A 13,226-nucleotide genomic window follows, 5' to 3' on the forward strand; every position below is an offset into this window, starting at 1 on the left:
TAATCATTTAAACTGAAACTCATCTGGACATCCAAAAAAATATTTGTATGTTCATGAAGCACAGTAAAAAAATTTCTATATTTCACAAACAAAGAACCTATGGTCGGCCTACAGCTGAAACATTTCCAGTTTACTCGTGCGGTCATTTCATTGTCTTTCAAACTCACCAACACACTGATCAGCTAATCTAATAACTATCAAACTTTTTATGATGAATATATGTGATTACTGTGAACATGAAGAAGAATCACACCAATGGGATCATTTGAGTGTATTCATGCTGAAACCATCATGTCATGAGCTTTCTCATGTTGTTCAGACAGTGTATGTATTGGAACAGACCTTATGTGTTTCACTTGATAATAATTTTCAAACATGTCATCATATGTTTGTCAGGTGGCTCATGGGGGAAAGAGCATAGTGAGTCAGTATTTAAAAAGCTTTATATTAACCCAAAGTCACTAAGGTTAGGTGATCTCACAGAACACAGTATCATTTCATTTTATTGAATTCATCATCAAACAAAGTCAAACAAAGAAAGTGCAGGCAAAAGAGTAAATAAAATAGCAATGCAAAATTACAGTAATGCCTTCAAGTCAAAATGAAAATCAAAACAAATTGAATTATAATGTTTACAGTATTTATTGCACAAATATGTAAGATGTCAAACTGTGTTAAATTTCTGAATTCTACATGAAAGATTAAAAGAACAACTAAAAAAACAATTAAAAGAAGACTGTCTTATATGTAATACTTGATGTTTCAATACACAAATGAGTATTTTTGTATTCAAGACATAAACAGTACACATACATCGACAGTATCATCTACAGTAACATACTGTATGGAAGTTAACAAAGTGAAATACTTTTAATCTTGTAGAAATCACTTTTTTTTCATTCAGACTGAACTGTGCATCTCTTTCTTGACTGTCTTGATTTCTGAGAAAAGAGGTGGTGAAAGCTTCCTGTGTGCGTGTGTCAGGAACCTTCAAAACCCACCAGCACAGAAGAAGCACATGGTGACAGCCTCCTCTGTGCAGGTCGGGTTGGGGCGCTCCTCATTGCCTGGATGATAACTGGAGAGGGCGATGCTGGGGGTGGAGGGGCAGGGTGGTTGTTGTAGTACTCACTTCATACTGGGTTTGTTGGGACACTTCTGACAGGACAGAGAGACATGTAGTGAATTTAATTTTTTTCTAGTTTTATTCATTTAAAAAAAAAATGTGGGACTAGGCTACTTTAATTTAATATTTTCAATAATTATTTTACCAGTATTTTTTCCGATATAATAGAGTCACTCTGAATTACATTTTAAACCTTATTTCGACAAAACTCATGGCAATACAATAAATGCTGTTCATAATGATTTAACAGTCACAGCCTTTCAGTTAAATCTCAAACTGAACCAACACTTTTCATTGCATCAAGTTGTCACCTACATGTTCAGAATTCTGTTGCTAGCTACTTTCTAATTACACAGGACATGTACAGTCAGACAGGTTTAGTCTTTGAGACTAATTAGAAAGTCTATGCAACAATGGAAATATACTGTATACTGTATATATAGGGTTAGGGTTATATATATACACCTATATATGTTCAACAGACAGACAAACACACACACACACACACATGTATATATATACACACACACACACATATATATATATATATAAATATATATACTGTATATATATATGTATATGTATATATATATATTTCTGTGTAGAACATGTTCATGTGACACTAAAGCCAGTAAAGAAAACGAATCAAAATATCGTACATGCACGTGTAATCCAACTCATGCCTTGTGACCAAAACGTGGTGACGTACGCGGAAGTAGCAGCACTGGCCATGAGCAACTAAACGTGAGTACCAGAAGTCTATTAAGATAGTCAATACTATCTTAACAGACTCAATTCGGTCATTAAACTTAGAATGGGCGGTAATTTAAACGGTGCATTTATTAAATATAAATGTAAGAAGCAGATGTGTTGGATGGGACCGATGGTTGGAGTGATACAACCGATCTGTTTAGACATAAATTATCATACGGTCTATTATAAGAAAGCCTTTTATTTAATGTCGGGAAAAGGAACTTTCTTAGGTCATTACAACAAATACACCCTGGTATATAAATACCTCGCATTTATTATATTTAATTCACATAGAGCTAGTGCTAGGCAGACATAAAGAGGATTAACTATAGTCACCATAATACAAGTTAGCTCTTTATCTAAATTTCTTTCCTTATATTATTTTATTCTGTGCTCCCACTGCATTTGTTGTTTTTCACAGCAGCTGTTAACTTACTTTATTACACTATTACTATTAATTTAATGAATGTTTATTTGTGTAGGTTTGTAGAGCTGTAAACAAGGACACAAGTAGCACAGGTATGGAAGAGTGCAAGGAGTGCTGAAATAGATATTAACTGGAGGTTGCACTATGTTGTTTTCTAACATACAGTAGGTGTGTTAAATGTTAATTCACTGTTACTTTTTACAAATAGACAAATGGCAATTCCTGTCCCTAGATGGGCCTTTAAAATACACAAAAGCCGACAAATCAAACACACAAATAATGCTAAACAATTATTAATTTACAATAATAATGACTACATGGCTTCAAAAACTTTTCAGCTTGAGTTAAAAATGACTTCTGTGGGCAAAGTATGTTGTTTAGGAGTCAAGATTTATTTGCTTTCCCCTTATTGACTGGAGGTTTTTCTTTTTACAGATTGAAACATTTTGTTGAGAGCAGAGGACATGTCCATTTTTCCAAGAATTTCTCTGAAGCCTGAAGTGACTGAACATCTTAAGGGTGTCTTCCTAAACAAGGAGGTAAGAATTTCTGTGTGTCCCTTTGAAGTCATTGCTCTTCTGGAGAATCGTAAATAAAATACACCTCATATAATTAAATGTCTTCTAAGAATTTAGAAATGTTGATATCATGAGCACAAACCATGGCTTTCCACCAAAAATGTTAATACAATTTCACATTTCATAAACTCATATTTATGTGTAACTTTAGAAAGTAAATTCCACCTCAGGCCGTTAAAACAGGGACAATACCTTATAAATGTCTTTGCTGCTGGTGTTTTTGTTGCGTTCAGGTGTTAGATGCAGTGGGTCATCAGGAGGCAGAACGCCGTTTCCACAAGCTGCTCACATGTCTCTCACACCCACCTTCATATACTTGTGTTCGGGCCAGCACTCATCTCGCCTCCCTGGAGGAGATCAGACTCAAGTTAGGAGAAGAGCTGAAAAAGGTGGGAGCAAGGAAATTCATATATTTAGATACATTGTCGCTGCGTGTTGGTGCCCCACATTGCCACCTGTGGTCGGCGGAGTCATAATCATTCAGTACGTTGTTGTCGTTGTTGAAGCAGCAGATGTGCGGCTCATCAGCAGAGGAGGTCTCCCTTCAGATTCTTCCTCACCCGCGAATCCCAGATGTGCTTCTCCTTCCTGTCGACGGCCCGAGGTATGTGAGGAATGCCGGAGCAACGTCACACAAATCTGAATCTGCTGAATCTGGAGTACACACTTAGCCTTAAATTACAGTGTGTGTCCAACCGCTGGGCTGATGTTTCCTACGGCCAAACCCACGTGGAATTTCATGGAGCGGCTGCAGAAAAAATGCTGAGATATTTAAAGCGCAGAAATGATTTTGAACTACTTTGTTCACCTTTTTTAGGCGTGCCTTCAAGTTCAAGTTTTTTTAATTTTATATTTATTTTTGAACACACTGTGCAAAAATGTTAGGTACTGAAAGTAAACTGAGAATTAATTTGCCTCCCTGATGGTACTGGGATGGGGATGGATAAGATTCAAAATATATATATATATATATTTCCCCTTTCTCTCGTATTGTCAGACCTGTGAAGCAGCTCAGCTCGGAGGTGGTGGTCGGTGCTCAGTGTGGCAACGCTGTACTGAGAGGTGCTCATGTCTTCGCCCCGGGAATCGTCGCCAGCCCAAAGTGTAAGAGTGAAAGACATAAAGTAGGTCATGAAAAGTTGTGTCATTATCTTGAGTTCAGAGTTTATCAGTCAACAACACAGCACTTTTACTTTTGTTGATTGCACCTCACAGTGTGGTTGTCTAACATGAAATCTGCCCGTGATGTTTTTGCTGGTCAGACATGAAGGCTGGAGATGTAGTCTCCGTCTTCTCTGACTTGGAGGGAAAGTGCACCCGAGGAGCCACGAGCTTCCAGGGGAAGAGAGTGTTTGTGGGAAATGGAGTCGCTGAAATGGGCCGCTCCAGCATCTTCTGCACAGATGAGCCTGCCAAGTAAACAGACCTTTATTTTTATTTTTTTTATAAATTTATGATTTTCAGTATAAATTTATGAGTAAGTTATGATTATTTATGAGCTCCAGTGTAATGTGTAAAGAAAAGTGTGAGTGAGTAAGAACATGATATAAAAAAAAAAAAACAAATCAAGAATTTCTTCTTGGATCGGACTATGTGCCATCACAGTCCTTCTGAAAAGAAAAAGTCAGCGTACACACACACACGGTACAGAAGTTTAAAATTTGAAAAGTTTATTATAGTGACTCCATGTTTAAAAACAAGACAAATGTGCGTCAGGGTGATGGTTGTGGTTTCAAGTTTAAAAAGCAGAATAATTCAGTCGCTCTCTTCTGTTATCTTAGAGGGATCGGCGTTCGGATGATAGAGCCACTTTACCAGAGTCCGTCCTTTGATGGCGTTCTTCCCAACCTGGTGTTCCTACAGGTATCTCTTCTATTACAATCCATATTAAGAGCAATAAGATGCATTTCCCTGCCTATTAGTGTCAGAATGATGAATAGGTTAGCTGGCAAATGCTAATGTTGGACTTTTATTAAATTGTGCCGCAGCTTTAGGACCAATCAGGGAAAAACATGTTCAAGTAATCTACACGCATCACTCCCCCAAAGTGAACTGATGAACTCGTGTCTGCAGAACCTCCCCTCTGTGGTCGCGGGACATGTGCTCGGGCCTCGTCCTGGCGAGCGTATCCTGGATATGTGTGCCGCCCCTGGAGGGAAGACCTGCCACATCGCAGCGGTCATGGGGGATCAGGTACCACTACGTACCACTGATGAATCTTGTCACAATGAGCCGGCTGCAGGTGTTAGCTGCTGCAGTGATTGCGGTTAAGATTCAGGGTTTCAAGGTTGTCCTCTAAAATTATTTTTCAGTCTAGATGCTGAGAATCTTGTCGACAGAAATAAACATACATTATAATCTAGAGCATTGCTGTTCCTCGCCTTTAAGGGAAACTCCACTTAATTTATACGTGTGTGAAAGAAGCTGTGTAAAACGTCACCAGGAAAATAAAAAATGTTGTACATGGTAATAGAATCTCACAACTAGATCTTTATTACAGATTTTATTACAGCCTACAGATGCTTCTATTTTTTTGGTCACTCAGTGTAGATATTAATGAGGATGAAGTCCATCCATGGCTTCTCTAACCACAGACGTGAGTGTAATTTAATGAATTTCTGTCTCACACAGGGTGAAGTCGTGGCCTTGGACAGGATCCGAAACAAGATCGATCGAATTCGTCAAAATGCACAAATGTTGCATTTGCGTAGCATCCGAGCGTATTGCTTCAACAGCACTCAGGCTGTGAGCAGCGACCCGGCACATGTGACTGAAGGTAGAGGGGCGCCTATGAATATTTATGTGTGATTAATCCCAGGACTCAGCAGAAAGATAACACCTCTGCCTCTGTTCATATTCCAGGGCCTCCCTTCCCTCCTGAGAGTTTCGACAGGGTTTTGTTGGATGCTCCCTGTAGCGGACTCGGACAGAGACCCAACATGGCCAGCACCTGGAGCCTCAAGGAGATTTGCTCCTACCAGCCTCTGCAGCGCAAGTTATTTCATGCTGTAGGTTTTCCCCACACACAGATACAGATTGTGACATTTGCAACCACCAGTTTGAGAGTGTTTGTCACATGACGTTGATAAAGACTCACTCCAGTCTGTAGGTGGCAGCATTTGACAGTTAAAGAACTGCTGTGTGCAGCTACAAGTCACAGCTTAAAAGGAAAATCCACCATAAAATGATATTTACAGAAGTTATTCTTGACTAAAAGAAACATCACTTTAATCCTGATAATTTTTGATTAACACACAAGGTGTTTTGTATGATTGGGTGTTAAAAAACGAGTGTCAGGAACAACTCTGAGCTCTGAAAGAAAGATGTGTGTCAGTCATTTTTGGATAAAACACCTTTTGCATTGTCCAAAGAGTGTTTTTAGAGGACATCCTCATGCTCCTAGTTGCTTTTTATTACAAATGTACAAAAAAGTAGACTAAAAGAAAAGCATGAGGATTGTGTTTTAGGGTGGATTTGTTTTTTGCTTTGAAGTATGGCCAGTGGATGGATTACTACAGGGAGATTAGAGTCCAGTGCCGAGGACATCATTTATCCCAGTGAAACACAGTGCTCCATCAGCCTCCACCAGCATTACCTCAAGGCTATTCAGCATGCAGGCTGAAGCGAGAGGCTCCTGTTTGGAAAGATTTGTGTCAGTGCTTGCACACAACACACACTGACAGACTTATATGGGACATATGGGACAAGTTACAGTAAACCTGCAATAACTGATTTTTGTTTATGGCCACTTGAGGGCAGCAGAAACAGCGTGTGAACACAACATTGACATGTCCTCTTATATAGTGAACTTGCTGCTTAGCAGTTGTTTAATTACACATCCAGCAGTTAAAGAGCGACATTAGTATTCACGTAGGGTAATCCAACATTTTAGTTTATAATATTAGCTCTGTTTTTGGTCTCTACCGTCTCCTGAGGGATTATCTGGCTCTGCAGGGGCTAAAGTGTCTGTAATGCTCACCAGCTTGACGCTACCTTTGTCTGTGCTGAATACTGCCCCATGAAGCTGGAGGACAGAGAAGTATCCAGCTGGTATTTTACATTTAGTGAGAGCTGTAGTTGTAGTGGGTGTTTTTCCCCCCAACGGGCACAATTGACGACAAATGAGCGCCGGGTGGGATTTATGCTTTATGAGAAATGTTTTTCAACAGTATTTTCTGTTTTTCGAGAGAAGATGAGAACTAACTGGTTGGTTTGGCAAATGTAACGTATGATTAAGCAGCACGCCTCGCACAGCTGCTTCCATTAGCTTTTCTATGGGATGGTTTTTAGAGCGCCAAAACAATGAGCAGAAACTCACTGTAAAGGAGCTGCAGATTCACGTGATATTTCCCTGTAGTTTCATCTCTACGAGCAACTCCTTTCACATTGTGGCACTGTGTTATGATTAAAAAACATCCATTATAGCAGCAATAATTAAAGGTCTTTATGTGTTATGAAACAAATACATAAATCAATAGATTTTGTGTGTGGTTGCAGGCGGTGCGGTTGTTAAAGAAAGGCGGGGTCTTGGTGTACAGCACTTGCACAGTGACTCTAGCGGAGAACGAGGAGCAGGTAGCCTGGGCCCTCGATACGTTTCCCTGCCTCACGCTTCAACCACAGGTAAGTATTGTGGCGCCGTTCGCTAACGTACAAATATACCAAGGGATGTAAAGAAAACCTCAAACAATGCATGCTCTTGCTCTTGTCTTTGTCAGGAGCCTCACATTGGCGCAGAAGGCATGCTGGGAGCCGGCCTGTCACCTGAGCAGCTGCGCCTCCTCCAGAGGTTCAGTCCTGAGCTGATCTGGGACCAGACAGAAACGACAGCTCCCCTCCCCTGCAGAGCCGACAGGGACACCATCGGCTTTTTTATTGCCAAGTTCCTGAAAAACTGACCGGAGGGCATGTTTTCTCTTACAGCCCTCACACGAGGCTGCAGACGGGAACAATAGTGTTTATATTACGACACTCTGTGTGCTTTGACGGGCCAGTGTTGACAAAGACGCTCACTGCGCGGTTTACAGCATCTGCCTCCCAACAGCTGCTCTCTAAAACTGCGGGCCATATAGGGATAAGCTTTATAAACAGCGAGGGCAGGAGACAGAGAGGAGGGGTGGGGGTGGGGGGGCTGGAGAAGGAGAGGGAGGGTGAGGGCACGTGGGGATGGAGACTGAATGAGTATTGGCAAATGCAGCAGTGCTAGCGTTACCATGACAACAGTGACGACACAGCTGCCATGGTGACAGTGGATTCGCTGGATGTGAGAGCGCGGATCAGGAAGTAGCGTGCAGAAAGAGGTCATGAGTGGTATTAACAATTTAGTGTCTTTTAGCAGCGGCGGAGACAAGTGGGACGTCTAATTAGTGCCTGTGCTGTTTGTAAGAGAGAACTGATGCCGATGTCAACTTCTGTCTGAATCACTGCAGTCACCAGAGGGATATCACTTTCATTTTTTCACTATAAAAACACACTTCAAATACGTTTTTTGTCTCTTCATGTCTGTCTCATGTTGAACAGTTGCACATTACAATACTCACTAATGTGATAACACTTCAAGTCCGCCTGTATGGCAATTATAAGCACCATATAAACATTTAATAAAAGGTTTATAACACACTATCATCAGTGGTGGAGGAAGTCTTCAGATGCTTTACTTAAATAAAAGTATAAAAGTACTCCATTACAAATAAAAGTCCTGCGTTCAAAATCCTACTTATGTGAAAGCAGAGAAGCATCATCACAAAATGTATTTAAAGAATCAAAAGTAAAAACACTCATTATGCTGAATGGCTTCTTTTAAAAGGTCATATTATTATAGTATATTTAATTTTCTCTTCATCAACAAATACATGTAAGAACATTTTAATGTTGTAGTTTGTCAATATGGAGCCAATTTAAAATACTTTATATACTACTTGGTAGATTATTAGTGTTGTACTAGCCCATATTGTATATATTAATATTAAATATTTTTAGTAGTGTAAAATCCTATTTTGAAAAGCTACAGCTGTCAAATTAATGTAGTGGAGTGAATTCTCTTTGAATTGTAGTGGACTAAAAGTATAAAGTACAAGTCCTTCAAAAGTACTGTACTTAGTTCCTTTCTATCACGGACTATAATGTAGTTATAAGCAGTTATAAGGACATTTTAAATGTTTATTAACATCAAATATTTGTTAAGGAATGGCAACGTCCCCTATGAAGTCATATTTTATATTATTATCACTGTGTTTTATCATATATTTATATACTGATAAACGCTTAACTATTTACAGGACAACTACATTAATGTGTTATAAATCCTTTATTACATGTTCATATATTTATATATTTTTAAATATATAATATTTATATATTGATGTTAAATGGAGGGACTTAACATGTTACCACTAATTTATTCAGTGCAAATTGAATTATGTGTCCATTAAATTTGCACACAGTGTAATTTATGAATTGGCGCCTACAGTGCACAAACATCTGGCCCGTTCACCTGTCTGTCATGCAGCATTTTTAGGACTTTCACAGTGACCTCGGCACAATCCCTCTTCCTGGGATTAATATTAGACTCTTAGCAGTCCATCCACACATCTATCTGAAGTGCCGGCAGACTGCACCTCACTCGCTGCATGTTTTATTGTATGTTTACTGTATGGAGTGGTCGACTGAGGATTAAAATGGCTGCTCTATTCACTGCAGCAGTGGAGGTTTAGAGGATTTTTTTTTTCTGTTTAACAACATTACAATTCTAAGATTAAAGCAGCTGCAGACTGGGAGTGATTGTCTATTTTGGAGGCATCTGTGTGTGGCAAAGCAGCTTCCCATTTTAGATGCATCCCCTCAGTACTGTCATTCCTGTCGATGTTGTCATGACGATTTCAGAGGCAGGCCGGTGAGTCTACCTCAATTTTTCAGTAGAGTTTCAGAAGACTATTTATAGACACAGTTTCCCTCTTCTATCTGGGTCTTCTGACAAAGCACACATCAAATTCCTCTCCCCTCACGGCAGTTCTTTGTTGCCAACTTTATTCTTTATATTTATGCATTATGTACATACACATGTACACTGTTAAAAAATCTGTAGTGCTACAAATGTAGCATAGAAATGGAGTTTTAATAATTACAATTGTCAGGCAAAACCAAAGAAAGTGAGGGGATGGGGTTGGTGTTTTTGTAAACGGGCTTGGACTCAATTTTAGCTCAATCCTTTGTATTAGGCAGGGGAGTGAGAAAATGGCAAAAATACAGAAAACTTACCCAACTTCCTCTGGTTAACATTTGAAATAGTTTGAATTTGTTTTGCAAATTTATCTTTTAATTTTTTTAGTGAGGAACATACTGAAGAAATATCTGAAAATGAACATTCTGTATACTATGGGAATTAAAGTGGGAGTTAAACAACATTCATTAGAAAAGGGATCAGACTTAATAAAAGATGAACCTTTGTGGAGTTTCGGTAGTAAACCTACAGTAAGTTGCAATGTCATATCAAATTGCTTTTACATGAAACCAATGTGAATCAGTAAAAGTGCAGAATAAAGGGTGTATCAATGTTATAAAATGTTTCTGGACCCATACAAAGAGAACAGTACTGCATGTCAGAGAGGGAGTTACTGTAGAAGTCGTTTGTCTTGTAAGGCATGACTAAGGTGCACCTCGAAGGAGGCATAAATATGTCAGAACCAAATGTCTAAAACCAGGGACGCAGAATTTAAAAAAAGGGAACTAAGCAATAAATGATGAACATAAAATTAATGGAGTAGTATGACACTTTGGGAAACACATTTACACGCTTTGCTGCTGAAGATCAATACCACTCTAGGATCTGTCTGTTAAATATTAAGCTACAGCCAGCAGCCGGTTAGCTTGAGTCAGCTAAAGTTAGTCCACGCCATAAAACCACAACTGTATGTTTTTAGATTTTTTTGTACAGACAAATATAATATTAAGTGTCAATTAGAGCTTTAGAGGTGCTGGCAAGTTTATTTAACCATCAGACAGAGTCAGACTAACTGCTTCCTCTGTTTCCAGTCTAAGCTAAGCTAAGCTAAGCTAACTGGCTGCTAGGGTTAGCTTCATTTGTACTATACAAATATGAGTGGCATTGATCTTCTCATTTAAACTCAGTTGCCAGTTTATTAGGCACACCCAGCTAAAACCAATGCAATTTAGTATAAAGATTCTGCAGTAAATCCTCCTTTTGTGAAGGTTATAATGTTCAGTTGAAATAGTTTAAGAAAGGTGTTTGTTTCAAGTGTACAGTATATACAGAGCATATACAGAGATGTTTCTGTTATTTATCAGGAGCGGACAAAATAATAGAAACACCTGTCAGTGTAACACAATACAACCCAACAGCACCACAAATTCAACAGGAGTTGAATCAACACCTCTCTATAACAGTTTAAACACAAACTGAACATTATAAGTTTCATGAGGGTCGGATTTACTGAAGGACTGTTGTATTAAACTGCATTGGTTTTATTTATGTGTTTATTTAGTGTATTTCCCAAATTGCTTAACTATTTTTTTTTTTTAAGAAAAGACCTCCGCAAATACAGCATCAAACTAACTTGGTTAGTCAACTCTTGCAGTCAACTCTAGCAGTAGTCTGAAGGAACATATTATTCAAGTGGTTGCAAGCAAAAAAAACAAAAAACAATAACAAAAATAAAATAAAAAATGCTAATCACAGAAAGCACAGCTCAGTACAGAAAAAAAAATTCTGCTTTTGTGTCATGCTTTATCAAACACAGGTTTAAAATATGCATATTTGAGAATATTCATGCATATCCACACATAAACAACGTCTATGCATAGATACACACATACATATATTTATATATTTATATTTGTATCTATGTAATCAAAATCCTGCCATTGAAAAAGATGCAACAGCATTTACAAAGGAAGTGTACATAAATAGGATGCTGTGGTTTCAGGGTATAGCAGCACAATGGGAGAACAGAATGGTCTTTAAGAGGAGAGTCCAAATGAGCTTCAGGAGGGATTTGGTCTGTCACTGGTGGATGTAGGAATCTCTGACCCATTCCCCTGCATCACCCCTCTTTTTGGGAGCCACCTCCCCCTCTCGGTCCCTGTCTCTGTCCCGGTCGTAGTAGTGATGGTGGTGGTCACGTGCCGGCCGGTGGTGGTGGTGAGAGCGCTGCTTGTTGCGTTCGTTATGGTCCTGTTCGCGCTCTTTGGAACGGTGGTGTCCCGTGCTGTGGCCGGCCTCGTCGGCCCCACCACGGTGATGGTGGTGGTGGTGATGGTGGTTGTGGTCCCGGTGGGGCAGCGGCTCGTAACGCTGTTGCTGCTGGGGGTGCCCCTCCCCTAGATCCTCCTCGTCCTCCTCCTCCTCCTCCTCTTCCTCCTCCTCCTCCTCCTCCTCCTCCTCTTCCTGGTGGAGGAGCTGAGTGCGCGGCTCAATATAAGCCGAGTCCTTACTCTCTCGGCTCTCTCTGCTTTCTCGGCTCTCGGGGGTCTCAGAGTCCAAAGTCTCCTGCCGCGAGAGGCCCCTGGCTCGACTGCTGTGGTGGTGGTGGTGGTGGTGGTGGTTGTGGTGCTCAGTCCTGGTGGAAGACGAACGGTGGTGGATATGCTGGGCTCTCCTGGAGGACTCTGTCCTCAGGGGCTTCTCCTCCTCATTGCCCTCCTCCTCGGCCTCTGCATCAGCAACAGCCTGGTCCTGGCTCTGGTGGTGGTGGTGGTGATGGTGATGATGGTGCTGGTGATCATCTCTGGAGCCCTGTCTCTCCACTAACACTTTATCTCCCTTCTGCTCTGCACTGCTGCCCTGAGATTAGTAAAAAAACATCAGTCAGTCGGGTGACACAAACCAAGAAAATGCACTGCAAGCTCACACAAACAAAACTCATGCAGACTAATATCCACTTCACCCTCGCAGATTCAGGTGCATATGGGTTTTTTGATGCACATTATACATATGCACTTGCACTCACACAAAACTTGAAAACATGAAATGTCACACTTGTACACAGACATAACACTTGTCAACCATCCACTGAAGGTTGGCTGTGGTCCTGGTGGAGGCAAGTTTTAAACCAAAGGTCTCACCACACTAGCAATCACATGTCAAGCTCACTCCTGCTCCTCATCAATATCAGGGATTTCCTCATTTTCAGTCTTACATTTCCCATTCTGATGGCAGTGGATGGAGAGAGGGTAGAGGTAATGGGTTATACAGCACTTGCACTCTCACGTATGTGACTTTGGTTGAAAAAACAGTAGTTATGTGTTTGTTACGGTTAGGTATCAATATTAGATCGCACCACATGAATGACTGTGCAGCCTGCATGACACATTTAAAAAAATACAC

At 40.1% G+C, this 13,226-nt stretch overlaps 2 protein-coding genes across 6 annotated transcripts in view; one reads left to right on the forward strand and one right to left on the reverse strand.

Annotated features, from left to right (window-relative positions):
* The first annotated feature begins 1,853 nt into the window (after positions 1–1,853).
* nsun6 (NOP2/Sun RNA methyltransferase family member 6) lies at positions 1,854–7,877 on the forward strand. 4 transcript variants are annotated; one of them, XM_022767210.1, is made up of 12 exons: positions 1,854–1,870; positions 2,742–2,845; positions 3,118–3,273; positions 3,391–3,488; positions 3,882–3,988; positions 4,147–4,300; positions 4,666–4,747; positions 4,958–5,077; positions 5,516–5,660; positions 5,747–5,892; positions 7,382–7,507; positions 7,603–7,877. In XM_022767210.1, the coding sequence occupies exons 2-12, from the start codon at positions 2,771–2,773 to the stop codon at positions 7,780–7,782; spliced, it is 1,389 nt and encodes a 462-aa protein (XP_022622931.1). In that variant the 5' UTR covers positions 1,854–1,870; positions 2,742–2,770; the 3' UTR covers positions 7,783–7,877. The 4 variants fall into 4 exon arrangements, with proteins under 4 accessions (XP_022622931.1, XP_022622934.1, XP_022622935.1 ...); XM_022767213.1 differs by having other exon boundaries at positions 3,394–3,488; XM_022767214.1 differs by having other exon boundaries at positions 3,397–3,488.
* Positions 7,878–11,409: 3,532 nt separating this feature from the next.
* cacnb2 (calcium voltage-gated channel auxiliary subunit beta 2) overlaps positions 11,410–13,226 on the reverse strand; it is a 62,898-nt gene continuing 61,081 nt past the window's right edge. For both annotated transcript variants that reach the window (XM_022767076.1, XM_022767077.1), the window contains one exon: positions 11,410–12,683. In XM_022767076.1, the coding sequence (XP_022622797.1) occupies positions 11,904–12,683 (780 nt within the window). In that variant the 3' untranslated portion in view covers positions 11,410–11,903. The remainder of the gene's footprint in view (positions 12,684–13,226) is intronic.

This window comes from Seriola dumerili, unplaced genomic scaffold (genome assembly GCF_002260705.1).
Source record: "Seriola dumerili isolate Sdu_G_001 unplaced genomic scaffold, Sdu_1.0 BDQW01001124.1, whole genome shotgun sequence".
NCBI classification, from domain to species: Eukaryota; Metazoa; Chordata; class Actinopteri; order Carangiformes; family Carangidae; genus Seriola; species Seriola dumerili.

What these genes read in the sequence shown, in the direction of transcription:
- nsun6 (XM_022767210.1), top strand. Translation starts at nt 2,771, where the DNA reads ATGTCCATTTTTCCAAGAATTTCTCTGAAGCCTGAAGTGACTGAACAT. An exon ending in CCCGGCACATGTGACTGAAG is followed by an intron (nt 5,661 to 5,746) that starts GTAGAGGGGCGC and finishes TTCATATTCCAG; the next exon opens with GGCCTCCCTTCCCTCCTGAG. An exon ending in GCCTCACGCTTCAACCACAG is followed by an intron (nt 7,508 to 7,602) that starts GTAAGTATTGTG and finishes TGTCTTTGTCAG; the next exon opens with GAGCCTCACATTGGCGCAGA.